The sequence below is a fragment of the Protopterus annectens genome, chromosome 2.part1 (genome assembly GCF_019279795.1).
Source record: "Protopterus annectens isolate FY-2018-M chromosome 2.part1, PAN1.0, whole genome shotgun sequence".
Classification (NCBI taxonomy): Eukaryota; Metazoa; Chordata; order Ceratodontiformes; family Protopteridae; genus Protopterus; species Protopterus annectens.
This window is the reverse complement of record NC_056729.1, coordinates 1651154255-1651171547: the sequence shown is the minus strand read 5'-3', so window position 1 is coordinate 1651171547 and position 17293 is coordinate 1651154255. Positions and strand designations below refer to the sequence as shown.

General features: G+C 39.4%; 1 protein-coding gene across 1 annotated transcript in view; it reads left to right on the top strand.

Moving 5' to 3' along the window:
* The window catches only part of LOC122794574 (tyrosine-protein phosphatase non-receptor type 11-like), a gene marked incomplete at its 5' end in the record, with an annotated part of 1649855 nt that overhangs the window by 1567579 nt on the left and 64983 nt on the right, over window positions 1–17293 (top strand). The window contains one exon of the mRNA XM_044063080.1: window positions 563–663. Within this exon, the coding sequence (XP_043919015.1) occupies window positions 563–663 (101 nt within the window). The remainder of the gene's footprint in view (window positions 1–562; window positions 664–17293) is intronic.

Genomic DNA, 17293 nt, shown 5'->3' with positions numbered 1-17293 from the left:
TAATTCAGTACCATAATTGGAAGATTTGTACAATGTATTACATGTACAAAGTTCTAATTTTGTTAGGTATATGATTTCTTGAGGTGCAGGTGCAGCTTTTGTGGGTGCATTCTTCACTATAATACAAGGGACTAAGGCTATGTAATATTAACAGGTTTTTGGACTGCATCTGTTACAGGCTAAGTAGAAATGTAAGAAACGAGCTTGTAGCACAGAAATGCTTCGGGATTATGAATTTCTCACCGGAGCATGGAATCCATTATTTTGTACATTTTTTAGCCTACTGGAATGACACTCATATATTAACACAGACTTCTGGTATGTCTTTTCAACAAACTATTTTGTGTTGTGACTTTTCTTTGCTTAAATAATTATTACAGTAGGTAGACACCATATTTGCATATTTAGTTCACATAAAATGCATTTTCAGGAGTTTCAAAGGTTACCATATTTGCATATGTAGTTAACATAAAATGCATTCTCAGAATTTTCAAAAGTTTTCATTCATTAAATCTGCAGATGCTGTTATTTAAAATTAAAGTGTTTTTATTCATGTTTACAGAGAAACAAAACAAAAGAGAGGGAATATTCCAATATCCGGTATCCACCTATGGAGAAACCAAAGAGCAGACCACAGACACCCAGTGCCAGAACTTCTCCAATGTAAGTGTGAACGTTTCTTAAGTATATCAGTACCAAAGAGCAGACCACAGACACCCAGTGCCAGAACTTCTCCAGTGTAAGTGTGAACGTTTCTTAAGTATATCTGTACTAAAGAGCAGACCACAGACACCCAGTGCCAGAACTTCTCCAATGTAAGTGTGAACGTTTCTTAAGTATATCAATACTAAAGAGCAGACCACAGACACCCAGTGCCAGAACTTCTCCAGTGTAAGTGTGAACGTTTCTTAACTATATCAGTACCAAAGAGCAGGCCACAGACACCCAGTGCCAGAACTTCTCCAGTGTAAGTGTGAACGTTTCTTAAGTATATCAATACCAAAGAGCAGACCACAGACACCCAGTGCCAGAACGTTTCCAATGTAAGTGTTAACGTTTCTTAAGTATATCAATACTAAAGAGCAGACCACAGACACCCAGTGCCAGAACTTCTCCAATGTAAGTGTGAACGTTTCTTAAGTATATCAATACTAAAGAGCAGACCACAGACACCCAGTGCCAGAACTTCTCCAATGTAAGTGTGAACGTTTCTTAAATATATCAATACCAAAGAGCAGACCACAGACACCCAGTGCCAGAACTTCTCCAATGTAAGTGTGAACGTTTCTTAAGTATATCAATACTAAAGAGCAGACCACAGACACCCAGTGCCAGAACTTCTCCAATGTAAGTGTGAACGTTTCTTAAGTATATCAATACTAAAGAGCAGACCACAGACACCCAGTGCCAGAACTTCTCCAATGTAAGTGTGAATGTTTCTTAAGTATATCAGTACCAAAGAGCAGACCACAGACACCCAGTGCCAGAGCTTCTCCAATGTAAGTGTGAACGTTTCTTAAGTATATCAATACCAAAGAGCAGACCACAGACACCCAGTGCCAGAACTTCTCCAATGTAAGTGTGAACGTTTCTTAAGTATATCAGTACCAAAGAGCAGACCACAGACACCCAGTGCCAGAACTTCTCCAGTGTAAGTGTGAACGTTTCTTAAGTATATCAATACCAAAGAGCAGACCACAGACACCCAGTGTCAGAACTTTTCCAATGTAAGTGTGAACGTTTCTTAAGTATATCAGTACCAAAGAGCAGACCACAGACACCCAGTGCCAGAACTTCTCCAATGTAAGTGTGAACGTTTCTTAACTATATCAGTACCAAAGAGCAGACCACAGACACCCAGTGCCAGAACTTCTCCAATGTAAGTGTGAACGTTTCTTAAGTATATCAGTACCAAAGAGCAGACCACAGACACCCAGTGCCAGAACTTCTTCAATGTAAGTGTGAACGTTTCTTAAGTATATCAATACTAAAGAGCAGACCACAGACACCCAGTGCCAGAACTTCTCCAATGTAAGTGTGAACGTTTCTTAAGTATATCAGTACCAAAGAGCAGACCACAGACACCCAGTGCCAGAACTTCTCCAATGTAAGTGTTAACGTTTCTTAACTATATCAGTACCAAAGAGCAGACCACAGACACCCAGTGCCAGAACTTCTCCAATGTAAGTGTGAATGTTTCTTAAGTATATCAGTACCAAAGAGCAGACCACAGACACCCAGTGCCAGAACTTTTCCAGTGTAAGTGTGAACGTTTCTTAACTATATCAGTACCAAAGAGCAGACCACAGACACCCAGTGCCAGAACTTCTCCAATGTAAGTGTGAACGTTTCTTAAGTATATCAATACTAAAGAGCAGACCACAGATACCCAGTGCCAGAACTTCTCCAATGTAAGTGTGATTGTTTCTTAAGTATATCAGTACTAAAGAGCAGACCACAGACACCCAGTGCCAGAACTTCTCCAATGTAAGTGTTAACGTTTCTTAAGTATATCAATACTAAAGAGCAGACCACAGACACCCAGTGCCAGAACTTCTCCAATGTAAGTGTGAACGTTTCTTAACTATACCAGTACCAAAGAGCAGACCACAGACACCCAGTGCCAGAACTTCTCCAATGTAAGTGTGAATGTTTCTTAAGTATATCAGTACCAAAGAACAGACCACAGACACCCAGTGCCAGAACTTCTCCAATGTAAGTGTGAACGTTTCTTAAGTATATCAGTACCAAAGAGCAGACCACAGATACCCAGTGCCAGAACTTCTCCAATGTAAGTGTGATCGTTTCTTAAGTATATCAGTACCAAAGAGCAGACCACAGACACCCAGTGCCAGAACTTCTCCAATGTAAGTGTGAACGTTTCTTAAGTATATCAATACTAAAGAGCAGACCACAGACACCCAGTGCCAGAACTTCTCCAATGTAAGTGTGAACGTTTCTTAAGTATATCAATACCAAAGAGCAGACCACAGACACCCAGTGCCAGAACTTCTCCAATGTAAGTGTGAACGTTTCTTAAGTATATCAATACTAAAGAGCAGACCACAGACACCCAGTGCCAGAACTTCTCCAATGTAAGTGTTAACGTTTCTTAAGTATATCAGTACCAAAGAGCAGACCACAGACACCCAGTGCCAGAACTTCTCCAATGTAAGTGTTAACGTTTCTTAAGTATATCAGTACCAAAGAGCAGACCACAGACACCCAGTGCCAGAACTTCTCTAATGTAAGTGTGAATGTTTCTTAAGTATATCAGTACCAAAGAGCAGACCACAGACACCCAGTGCCAGAACTTCTCCAATGTAAGTGTGAACGTTTCTTAAGTATATCAATAATGAAAATTCTAAGATATGAATGCACTCATGAATGTGCCATTCTTCAGATCAGACCTTAAGCTGAGGCATTAATTGCCTGAGTTGTTCAGATAGATGTAAAAGATCCCATGGCACTTATCAAAAAGAGTAGTGGAAGCTTCCTCATATCCTGGATAAATTTCCCCTAGTTAGTATGATTACCACCTCTGGTCTCCCACAGAAAGAGGCTGCTGGCCTAGTGTGACTAACTCATTCAGCAAAATGTTAGTAAAATAAACTTAATTAACTATTATGATACAACATGAGGAATCATAGTTATATAACAGTATAATTGTATATCCATCCGTATGATACAACATGAGGAACCACAGTTATATAACAGTATCATTGTATGTCCATCCGTATGATACAACATGAGGAACCACAGTTATATAACAGTATCATTGTATGTCCATCCGTATGATGCAACATGAGGAACCACAGTTATATAACAGTATCATTGTATGTCCATCCGTATGATACAACATGAGGAACCATAGTTATATAACAGTATCATTGTATGTCCATCCGTATGATACAACATGAGGAACCACAGTTATATAACAGTATCATTGTATGTCCATCCGTATGATACAACATGAGGAACCACAGTTATATAACAGTATCATTGTATGTCCATCCGTATGATACAACATGAGGAACCACAGTTATATAACAGTATCATTGTATGTCCATCCGTATGATACAACATGAGGAACCACAGTTATATAACAGTATCATTGTATGTCCATCCGTATGATACAACATGAGGAACCACAGTTATATAACAGTATCATTGTATGTCCATCTGCATCACTGCTGCAGTATTCTAGTTATATAACAGTATCATTGTATGTCCATCTGTATCACTGCTGCAGTATTCTAGTTATATAACAGTATCGTTGTATGTCCATCCGTATCACTGTTGCAGTATTCTAGTTATATAACAGCATCATTGTATGTCCATCCGTATGATACAACATGAGGAACCACAGTTATATAACAGTATCATTGTATGTCCATCCGTATGATACAACATGAGGAACCACAGTTATATAACAGTATCATTGCATGTCCATCCGTATGATACAACATGAGGAACCACAGTTATATAACAGTATCATTGTATGTCCATCCGTATGATACAACATGAGGAACCACAGTTATATAACAGTATCATTGTATGTCCATCCGTATGATGCAACATGAGGAACCACAGTTATATAACAGTATCATTGTATGTCCATCCGTATGATACAACATGAGGAACCACAGTTATATAACAGTATCATTGTATGTCCATCCGTATCACTGCTGCAGTATTCTTTACTATTGGGATCCCCTGCCAAGGGGAGCCCAATGTCCGGCCAGTATACCTAAGCCAGAGTTTGTTTTTTTTTTTTTTTACAGGGAAGTACATGAATACTCCTTGTTCATAGGTGTACATACCTCAGAACGTCTTTGCCACTAGGCCAAATGCCATCTTTAGTCATTAGTCTGAACGCTCCTTCATTTATGTTGGTTACCAAGCGATTTTCAGATAAATACCCCATTGGAGTTGTCTTCTTATCTTGTTTTTCATTTTAGTTGTGAGTTTACACATCCAGAAGAGGTATTATGAGCTCCTCCAGATGGAGTCTTCTAAGACCTCTGCTGTTCTTCCTCTCCTGGCTGCCCTGTTAGACAATTTTTCAGCAGATTCTCAGGCTCCTGATTCCCAACCTCCAGCCCCTAAAAAACTGACAGGTTTTATAAGGTGTCTGATGAATGTAAGTTTCTTTACAAATGTCCTTCTGCTGAACCCCTCTGTTTTATCTGTCGCTTATGACAACCCTTCCAAACTATTGCCTCCTACTAAATTGCTTCCTTCTGACAAGGGCAGTAGGGTTGTAAAATGGCTGGGAAAGAGGTGTACACTGCTGCTACCCTGGCCTTTTGGGCTATTAATCATCAGACCCATATGACCAGGTATGTCTTAGCTCTTCTTTCTCAGGCCTCTCAGGTTATTTCTGACCTTTCTGATTCTGAGGGAAAGGTTTTAGCCCTCTCTTTGTTGGGCTTCTCTTTTTAAGTGGCCCATCATTCTGCTAAATATGGTGCAGCCAAAGCTTCTTCTAGGATTGTTTCCTTTCATTCTGTGTTGAGACATTGTTCTTGGCTTCACCTCTAACATTTACCTGATGATATTAAGGCTAAGTTCTGTTCAGCTCTGTATCATACCAAACTTGCTTAAATTTGCTGACATTCAAGGTGGCTTACTGTGTAAATTTGCCGCAAAGCTTATACCTGAAATTGAACTGTATTGTGGTGTTGCTTATACAAGTTACCTATGCCTCTTTCTACTTCCTGCAATTTCTGTTTTCACAGTTTTACAACTGCCTGCCTCTCATTTCTCCTAATTGACATTTGTTCTCTCTCCCATGTTTTTTTCCCACAGCAAGGCTACCTAAACAGGATTTTCCCTGCAGCTCAGCTCCCACTGAAACATGGAAACGCTAAACTTCAGCTGCCGGGCTTCCTCTTGCTTCTCTGCAGTGGTCCTTCTATACTAGTACCTGTATGTGTCAAAAGTAGTAAAATAATTCTTTATATCCCTGCCATTGCTCTCCCTCACTATAGTGGCAAGCACAGGTGTCCAGGGCTTGTACAGTCCTCATTCCTTTTATTAGTGCTTCCCTAGCCCACACTCAGTTTTTGGCCTGAAATAATTACTCCCAACAGCATTAAATAGCTGTTATCTCCTTCATCCTGTCCTCAACTATCCAGGCAGCTAAAACAGTTCAATGCTTGCTTACCTGTATTTCTGTTGTTTCTACAGATAGGTTTTGAAAGGTCCGTCCTATGCGACCTGAGTCAACCAGCTCCGTTCGCCCTTCGCTTTGCTTGGGCTATCTCCGGTCCCTTACCCTACCCCCATTTCCCACTCCCCACTATGCCTACATTTATTTTAACAATTTCCCCACCCTTCAGCATCCTCTATCCATCAAAAGTTCTTGCCTAACCCCTCCTTATTACACCCTCATGCAAATTACACATCACACACTCCCATAATCCTACTAATCACCCCCCTAACCCTGCCTTCGCTAAACCCAAACCTCCTCAGTCTACGAACCCTTATCTCCTGCTTAGTTCTATGCCCTTCCTACTCTTCCACACCCTCAGTACCCCTTAACCTTTTTGATAGTCTTAATACCCCTATACCATGCTACCTCCAATTCCACAGTGTATCTCCCCCCTTCCTTCTCTCCTTTCACCTATACCCCACCACACATTGCACATCACCATACCACAGTGAAATGCTTCTACTCAATCTCCCCCTCTTTGATTCAACCAAACTTCTTTCACCTCTATAACCTACTTATTATGCCAACCATAATAAAACTTAAATGACTAAACTCATAACACTCTTCCCCCTGTACCATAAAATGAAACCTAAACCTATCATACCACCTCTCCTCAACATTCTCCACTTCGCTGGTGACATCTACCCCTATCCTGGACCTAACATTTCTCTAGATAACCCCCCCTTCTCTCTAACCACCCCTCACCCATAAAACTATTTAATTCTATACTTTCAGTGCCCAAAGTCTCTGTAACAAAGCATCCATATTTCAAGCCTGGTTAAGCCATAACCAACCAGACATTGTAGGCATATCTGAGACATGGCTCAAACCCCATATCTCAGACTCTGAAATACTACCCCCCTCCATTTTGAAGCCCTTAGGTGTGATCAGACAAACAAAAAAGGTGACAAAGTCGCCTTAATCTACTCTAACTTACTCTCCATTGTCCCTTACCCACACCCTATTGCAGAATTTGCTAACACTGAACTGGTAGCTTGCTTACCAAAAATGAACAATCATAACAGTTTCTGTATCATCACCTTATACATCCCACCAGAAAATAATATCCCAGTCCTTGAAGAAATTCCCTTATGGGCATAATGAAACATATATACCAGGTGATGTAAATATAAACTGGGACAACATCAATAACTCTACACCTACCCAATCCATCAACCTCTTCAAATTCACCTAAATAATTCATTCTACGACCAGACCTAATAAGTCCAATTCCATAGGCACTAACCTTGATTGGATCCTAGTCTCCCACCCTAACAAAATTACTAACTATGGCACCATTCCTGACTCCATCTGTGACCACCTCTGTGCCTTTTCTGTCCACTCAACCACCTCCTTCCTGCACCAACACCAGATACACACATACACACACATAACCACAGTAATTTCAACCCCAACACATTCTCAAACTCCCTCAAACAAATGAACTGGAACATCCTAAAAACACGTCACCTAGACAGTGCCGTTGACTACTTTAATTCTACTTTTCTAAATACTCTAAACAACCTAGCACCAATAAGAATAAAAAGAGTAAAAAACAATACTGCCCCATGGCTAACCAAAGACACCAAACAACTAATGTACCAAAGGGACAAAACCTGGAAACTATACAAGAAAAATAAATTCCCCCAAACCCTACTTCATTACACTCAGCTCCGTAACCTCGTAAAAAACAAATCATGAGAAACAAAAAATCTTACTATATCAAATTCAGTCCACCCATGCAAAAAACCCTAAACAGTTCTGGAACTCTGTAAATGCACTTCTCAATCCAGGCTCCTAAAATAATCCCTGCCCAGACCCCAGCAAATCTGATCAAGAATTAGCCTCATTATTCAACTCTTTTTTTATTGAGTCCATATCTGAACTAACCAAAACCTTCCTTAACAGCAGTCCTTTCTCTATGGGTACCTCTGCCTACTCTACCACCCTACACACTGATCCCACTCCCCCTTCCCCATTTTCAACCTTAAACCCATATCTACCAACTACATAAAAAGACTTCTCTCCAAACTAAAACCCTGCTCCAATGCCCCAGACAATATGCCCTCGATTTTTCTGAAACTTCCTGCTGATGGGATTGCAATTCCTATTAGCATCCTAATCAATAGATCCTTACAGGAATCTTATGTTCCCAACTCTGCCGTACAGCATATACTTTACCTATTCACAAAGATTGTAAAAACACCAATATCTCCAATTTCCATCCCATAGCGATACTCTACCCTATCTCTAAACACCTAGAAAAATGTGTTCATCTCCAACTTATGCCCAAAACCAATTTCTTACACCAACACAACATGGATTCCAACCTGGACGAAGCACAACAGCAGCTCTACTCTCATTCCTAGATACAGTCAGCCATGCCTGGGATTCTGGGGAAATCGTCTCCACAGTGCTGCTGGATCTCTCTAAGGCATTTGATACTATTCCCACACTCATCTACTGAACTACCTTTCAAACCTAAATATCTCTCAAAGTACCATCTCCTGGTTCTTATGCTGCTTGTCTGACAGATCTCAGGCTGTAAAATGGAGAAAAAGTCTCTCCTTTTCTCCACATCCCCACCGGTGTACCTCAGGGATGTATTCTTGGTCCAATCCTGTTCAGTATCTTTATCAGTACATTTCACTCTGCTATACCAATGCCAAAGTAATCCAAAATGCAACTGATTCAACCTTAGTCTCTTCTGCCACTAATCTCCTTGAACTTCTAACAAAGACTCAGTCCGTCTTCTCAACCACTATGGCCTGGATGCTCTGAAACCACCTCTCCCTAAATGCAATCAAATCCAAGATACTAATCTTCCCACCATCAAAATCCTTCCCTTTTGACAAAACCACTTTCCAAGTTCTAAGCCAACACAATTTTCCTATTGAAATCATCCCCCATGCAAAACTGCTAGGTGTAACTATAGATGAGCACCTAAAATTTGACTACCATATTCTTAAAAACATAAAGAAAACCCATCATAAACTTGGTATGCTATACAGGAACAATCGCTTCCTCTCACACCATACCAGAAGTACTCTTGCCTCTACTTACCTCCTTCCCTCCCTAATGTATGATCCAACCCTATTAACCTCCTTCCCTCCTTAATGTATGGCGCACCCCTATTAACCAACCTATCTGCATCCATCACTTCTAAATTAGAAAACTGCTATAACAAAATTTCTGAATTTGCCACTAACTCCAAAAACTCCTCCCATCACTGTATTGCCCTTCAATCTCTAAATTGACTAGAACTCCCAAACTATCTGGACTACCTCCAACTCATTACAGCCCATAAACTGCTCTTCAACCCTACCAAATGCCCTGCCCTTACAAACATCCTACTCCCTTGCATTCCTAGTAGAGCTCTTAGGTCAGCTCACCAAAACTTAATTACTGTCCACAAACCTAAGCGTCCACCTGGGCAACTTCTCCTCTCTTTTTCCGTAGCCAAAAAATGGAATTCTCTTCCTCCTACCTTAAGGACAATGGAGAATGTGGAAAACTTTAAAAATCAGCTTCATTCCTACCTCTCCTGTATCTGTAAATGTACCTGCATTCTCCCAACCTAGCTCACCCCCCCCTTCTAACCGTTCAACACCTAAGCTTTATACTAACCTTCTCTTACAAAAGGAATAATAACTCTCATCAAAATTCTATCTTTTTCTACATTGCACCTCCCATATCTAGAAAATCTTGTTTGTTCCAATATGCTATTATAAGTATAACTCCAAACTTACTAATATCCTCAACTTGATAACTACAACGGTTTTTAGACCAATATTGTAACTAGTTTTCTTTAAACAGCATATATTTTTGTATTTCTACTTTGCATTTGCTGTGTACTTATATTCTATGTATTTACTTGAATATGTATCCTACTGTATTTTGTATTGTATTCTGTATTCCCACTGTATTTTGTATTGTCGGAGCTTTTCTCCCCGGGACTCCACTGAAAATGGGATCCTAGGGCCCAGTGGACTTCCCCGGTCATCAAACTGGAAATAAAATAAAATAAGTAAACTGAATGGATGCTTCTCTTGATAATAAGAACCTCTTTGGTTCTGCAGCTGCTGACCTTTTTAAGTCCTTGCAGGAGAAAGGCAAGGCTTTGCAGGACTATTAAAAAATATATATTTGTTTATCCTCTTCCTAAATTTAAGAGAAATTACCCTTCTAAGCCTGCCTTTGTATGTAGATAGTCTCACACTCCTCCCAAAGGTAAAACGGTTCTGTAAGGGCTCTTCCTGCTAAGTCTACTCAGACTGCTCCTCAGAAACCTCCTTTTCCAGACAAACCAGGTTCTGTCTGAGAATTTCCTTCCCTCCATCCTAAGTCACATTCCTTTATCTCTTCATCTTTCTCCTCATTCCAGTTGGTTAAGGATTGCTGAGGATTCTTGGGTTCTGTCCATCATTCATCAGGGATACTTCATGGTGTGGAAATCCCTTCTTTTTTGGGGCATTTCTCAACCTCATCAGGAACAGCTTTCCTTTTTTTCTGGATGTGCTTCAGGGCCTTTTGTCTCAAGGCACCACACAAGCAGTTTCTGATTCTCAAAGGGGGAAGGGGTTTTATTCCAGAATGTTTTTGGAATGAAGGCATCTGGAAGTCAGTTTCCGATCTTTCTCAGCTCAGCACTTTTTTGAAGGTTCCTTCCTTTTGAATGCTGTCTCTTTAGACTCTTTTTCTGTTCCTCTACCACAGGCTTTCCTAGTCTCTCTGTATTTCAAGGATGCCTATTTTTACATCCATATTCATCCCCTTTTCAGTTAAGTTTAGTTTCTCTGTTTCTTCCTTGCATTTTCAGTTCTCTGCTTTGGCCTTTGACCTCTCTGCTGCCCTAAGGGTCTTCACCAAATGCTTCACTCCTGTAATTACTTTTTGCAGGATGAGGGGGATGCAAATCGTTCCTTACCTGGATGACCTGCTCATTCAGGCTTCCTCCCCCAGAGGCCTTGATTCCGCACATCCACTGTGCTGTTTGCCTCTTGCAAAGCCTATGGTTTATGGTACATTTCCAGAAATCCTTCCTTACACCTTCTCAGGATCACATTTTCCTCTGGTGCAGGCTCCATACCATTCCAATGCTGGCTTCCCTGCCACCACCCAAGGTTTTGATTCACATTGCGTTTTTTCAGTCCCTTCTTCCTCAGGTCTTGGTTATGGCCAGGCAGTTTCTAAGGATTCTGGGGTACATGACTTCCACCATACATATGCTTCCTATAGCCAGACTCCATATGAGGAAATTTCTTTGGATCCTAAAGTCATTATGGCTTCAGGACGGTCATGCTTTAGGCTTTCTAGTTCCACTTCTTCCATGCCTCAAACTACAGCTTCACTGGTGGGTTCATCAGCTGTCTCTCAACCCAGGGCTTCCTTTTCAGCCCCTGTTCCTCTCTCTCGGGTACTTTTTTCAGATACCTCAGATATGGGGTGGTGGGCTTCTTTCAGCCCTCTAAAGGTTCAGAGCTTTGGCCCATTCATCAGATGGGAAGACTATATAAAAATCAAGGAGATGAGAGCTCTCTTTCTTGATCTTCAGGGCTTCCACACTTTGTTTCTTCCAGGGCCTCTCAAAATCTTTATGTGCTACATCTACGAGCAAAGGGGGGCATGGTCTTACCTCCTGCGCAGACTAGTTCTTCAGATTTGGCATTTGGCTGTCTGGTATTGGGTGTCTCTTCAGGCTGTTTATATTCCTTCAGAACAAAACATTGTGGCAGACTCTCTGAGCATGTCCATAACACAGACTCATGAGTAGGTGCTTCACAGAGATGTGTATCTGGACATTGTCCACTGGTGGGGTACTCTTCAGGTAGATCTTTTTGCCTCTCCTCTGAACAGACAACTTCCTCTCTTTTGCACCAGAGTCCCAAGTCCTCTGGCATGGAAGGTGGACACCCTTTTGAAGGGGGTGTTTCTCTATGCCTTTCCTCCCCTTCCTCTCATACCAAGTGTCCTGTCAAGACAGAACAGGAATCCCTCAAAATCCTGATAATGACTCCCTTTTGGCCTAGACAGCATTGGTTCCCTCTTCTTCTGCATCTAGCAAAGAGCAATCACCACAAGCTACCTCACAATGTGGACCTACTCACGCAAGACAAGGAATCTCTCTTCTCTCATCCATCGTCACTTGTTGACTCTTCATTTGATACTGTAAACGCGTAGAGGATTCACAAGTATGTAAAATAATGAGCAGCAATACCCAAAACGCTAGCTGCTAAGTCTCACAGAACAATTCAGCAAATGACCAACGAACTGTAATTTATAAAACCAGGTAGATTTAATAGTTAAGCGCTTTCACTCGCGAATGCAAGCTTCATCAGAACCACAAACAATAAAATAAAACTTCTTTAAATATCCAAATTGGCGCCAAAAGGGGCCGTTACACAGGAAGTATTTGATTTAAAAACATATGCACATATATCTATTAAAAACTGTTCATGACAGAGAATTTCCTTAAATACATATAAATCGTGTAATGTTAACACTTCGAATCAGATGATCAAACAACATTTAATTGTCTAATAATAGTGCAGACCTTATCGAAATACTTTCGTTTATTCCTGGTGGGGTTGTGGCATCCAAAAAAAGTTGCCACCAAAGCTCTCTATAAGCCAGATAGTTTTTTACATCACCTCCTCTAGGATTCCTTCTTACTATCTCCAAAACAGCAAATTTGAAGGTATGTTGTGCACCTAATTCTTGAATGTGCCTACTAAGGGCCTTCTTAGTATCCAGTTTCCGGATACAATATAAATGTGAATAAATCCTCTGTCGCAATTGCCGTTCTGTCTTACCTACATAGTAGGAATTACACCTTTGGCATATTGCGATGTAAACAAGCATAGTTGACCTGCAATTACCCTTTCTAAAATATATCTTAGTTCGACCTACATTGTCTAGAACAGTACTACTTTGGTCATAAATGTATCCACATTGATTACAAGTGCCACATTTAGAAGAATGTGTATCTATGTTCTGACTAGGTAGTTTCGTCCTTTCCAATATGGATTTTAGATTTCTCCCCATTTTGTAAACAAACCTGGGTTCGGGACCGACAATATCCACAATATGCTGATTGGTAGTCAAAATATGCCAATTTTTGTGTAAGATATTTTTAACAACATGACTAGATGGACCAAATTCTATTACACACGCTCTATGTAATCTATCCTGTCCTACAGTAGACTTGTGATTAACCCCTGTAGATGTAGAAACGGTGTCTGAAATAGTAGGATGTGTGATATTGGCCCCTAGTAATGGGGTATATTTCTTACCCCATTCATTTATAACGTACTCAGCAGTATCTTCCAAAAGTTTAATATTGTAACCTCTATCCATAAATAGAGCCTTAATGTAATCAATTTCTTTTACCATATCAGAGTATTCGGAAGTCATCCTAATGGCTCTGATACATTGCCCTTTGAAAATGTTTTTCTTCATATTAATAGGATGACAGCTGTTATAATCTAAATATGAATTGGTAAATGTAGATTTTCTATAAACAGTAGATTTAAAACTACTATTTTTTGCTAATGTTTGCTAATCTGGTTATGCTTGATTGGGAGGAGAATTGTGTATTCAATAGTGCATATTATAAATATATTGCCTATTATTCTCGCTATCTGGATGATATTTACATCCTATGGAAAGGAAATATTGAAATGTTTGAATCATTTATGAAATTCTTGAATAATAGTAGTAGTTTTTTGAAATTTACTTCCATATACAGTAATACTGGAGTGGCTTACCTTGACACCTACATTACCCTTGAAAATAGTAGTTTTAAATCTACTGTTTATAGAAAATCTACATTTACCAATTCATATTTAGATTATAACAGCTGTCATCCTATTAATATGAAGAAAAACATTTTCAAAGGGCAATGTATCAGAGCCATTAGGATGACTTCCGAATACTCTGATATGGTAAAAGAAATTGATTACATTAAGGCTCTATTTATGGATAGAGGTTACAATATTAAACTTTTGGAAGATACTGCTGAGTACGTTATAAATGAATGGGGTAAGAAATATACCCCATTACTAGGGGCCAATATCACACATCCTACTATTTCAGACACCGTTTCTACATCTACAGGGGTTAATCACAAGTCTATTGTAGGACAGGATAGATTACATAGAGCGTGTGTAATAGAATTTGGTCCATCTAGTCATGTTGTTAAAAATATCTTACACAAAAATTGGCATATTTTGACTACCAATCAGCATATTGTGGATATTGTTGGTCCCGAACCCAGGTTTGTTTACAAAATGGGGAGAAATCTAAAATCCATATTGGAAAGGACGAAACTACCTAGTCAGAACATAGATACACATTCTTCTAAATGTGGCACTTGTAATCAATGTGGATACATTTATGACCAAAGTAGTACTGTTCTAGACAATGTAGGTCGAACTAAGATATATTTTAGAAAGGGTAATTGCAGGTCGACTATGCTTGTTTACATCGCAATATGCCAAAGGTGTAATTCCTACTATGTAGGTAAGACAGAACGGCAATTGCAACAGAGGATTTATTCACATTTATATTGTATCCGGAAACTGGATACTAAGAATGCCCTTAGTAGGCACATTCAAGAATTAGGTGCACAACATACCTTCAAATTTGCTGTTTTGGAGATAGTAAGAAGGAATCCTAGAGGAGGTGATGTAAAAAACTATCTGGCTTATAGAGAGCTTTGGTGGCAACTTTTTTTGGATGCCACAACCCCACCAGGAATAAACGAAAGTATTTCGATAAGGTCTGCACTATTATTAGACAATTAAATGTTGTTTGATCATCTGATTTGAAGTGTTAACATTACACGATTTATATGTATTTAAGGAAATACTCTGTCATGAACAGTTTTAATAGATATATGTGCATATGTTTTAAATCAAATACTTCCTGTGTAACGCCCCTTTTGGCCAATTTGGATATTTAAAGAAGTTTTATTTTATTGTTTGTGGTTCTGATGAAGCTGATTCATGAAAGTGAAAGCTTAACTATTAAATCTACCTGGTTTTATAAATTACAGTTCGTTGGTCATTTGCTGAATTGTTCTGTGAGACTTAGCAACTAGCGTTTTGGGTATTGCTGCTCATTATTTTACATACTTGTGAATCCTCTATGCGTTTTCAGGTGTTGTCATGTCAGCGTCTCACAGTCCTCTCAGCAGCACCCCACCTGACGATGGTAAGGAGATTTCCAGCCTCTGTTCTGAGGTATCGTCCTTACGCAGGGAGGTTGCAAAGATTTTTGAACTGCTAAACAAACAGGTCTTTGAAAACAGCTCTGTGTTCAATTCTTCTGGCATGAAACAATTGGGGTGTGAGACAACTGTTTCACCCAAGGAATGCAGAGCATTACGAAGTGAGTCACGTTTTAACTGTTTAAGTGGAGCAGCAACGGGTGAGTTATTTTCTTCATTGTCTTTGGATATTCCGAATGGACAAGACTGCTTGCCCGCTGCCAGTTGTGTTATTGATTTACCTGGAACAATTGACCCTTCTGACAACATCAGAACTGACGGTCCTGATTTTACATTTGACTTCTCCTTTGGTAATTTTGCTGAAGAAGCCATTCGTACCGGAACACGACCTAAAACATTTCAGCCTATACGCACTTATGCACATGTCTCTAATGAGAAGAACAAACTCAAAGGTACTGTTTCGAATGTGGTTAACAATTCTTTTTCTCGCAACCACCAATTTTTTGGTAATATTGATCAAGGAAATACTGTTAAACAAAAAACTTTACAAGACTTTATAAGAATTGATTGTAAGTTTGATAATATGACAGCTGGCAAGACACTTAATTACAGCCAAGCTGTTAAAGGAACTTTGAGAGACCACATTTACCTTTTGGGTAAAAAATTGAACAATATTAACGCTATTAAGCTTGATAACGCGTATTTAAATCATTGTATGGCTATTAACGTTGTCCCAATGGGATTAAGATTTTTTAAATTCCCCTTGGGTATGGAGATTAATGTTGACGTCGAAACAGAATTTAATACGCTGTTTGATTCTTTCGGGGTTGAATTTATGAAGCTTCTAATCAAGCATAATGATATGAAACTCTGTAAACTTATTACAGAAGTTGAGAATTTAGATAATATTATTACACATGATTTGACTTTTGCTCAGTGGGAGAAGCTCTATTTTAAACAATTCACCCTAGCGGAGGAAAGAGCTAAGAAAGCATTTGATCGGAAATGCAAAAATATAGTGAGAGATAAGGAACAATACAGTAGACACATGTGTTATAGGTGGGGCAATGATAAGTTAGAAACACAAGCAGGAGCTCAAAGCAGACATATGGAATCTCTTCATGCTGATAATATTGAGCAGGATTTTCTTTCACCTCCAAGGAACAAGAATATAGGCAATTGGAGGAAGAGAAGAAATTGGAGAAAGAGATAGGGCTTATAACAGACGTTTCTGTACAGCCTATTTACAGTCCAAACAATACTAGTCAGGAAAACATTATTATAGTGGACGATGTGGTCTGTGAATACAAGAATTTTAAAATTTCTAATTATAGTAATGTGCACTTGGAAATAGCTCATTTCAGCCTCCTTTCAAAAGGGTTAAAATTTGTACCCACTCCCAGGTTTCGTATTGTTGACACTTTATTAGATATAAAGAGGTACACAAAAAAACTCAATTTAGCTTTAATGTTTGACAATAATGCCATACCAGCGACTTCCACTAGTAGACCTTTGAAGAAAAGAAGTACTTTTATTCCTATCAATAATCCTGTTGTTTCCATCTTTGAGAAGAGGGTTATGAAGGAGGTTTACTCACTTAATAAATCTGCACATAGGAAAAAGAAATACATAGATCATAGGGACAATTTGTCAAATGATGAAAATAGAATTTTAAGTGAACTATTACATGATCCAACTGTCAGGGTTATGAAGCCGGACAAAGGGGGTGGTATTGTCCTTTTCGACGCCACCGCCTATAGTGCCCTCATTCATAACATCCTCCATGAATCAGGCAACTATTCTGTTTCTTCTATAAATGAGTTAAACATCACTTATAGATGAACAGA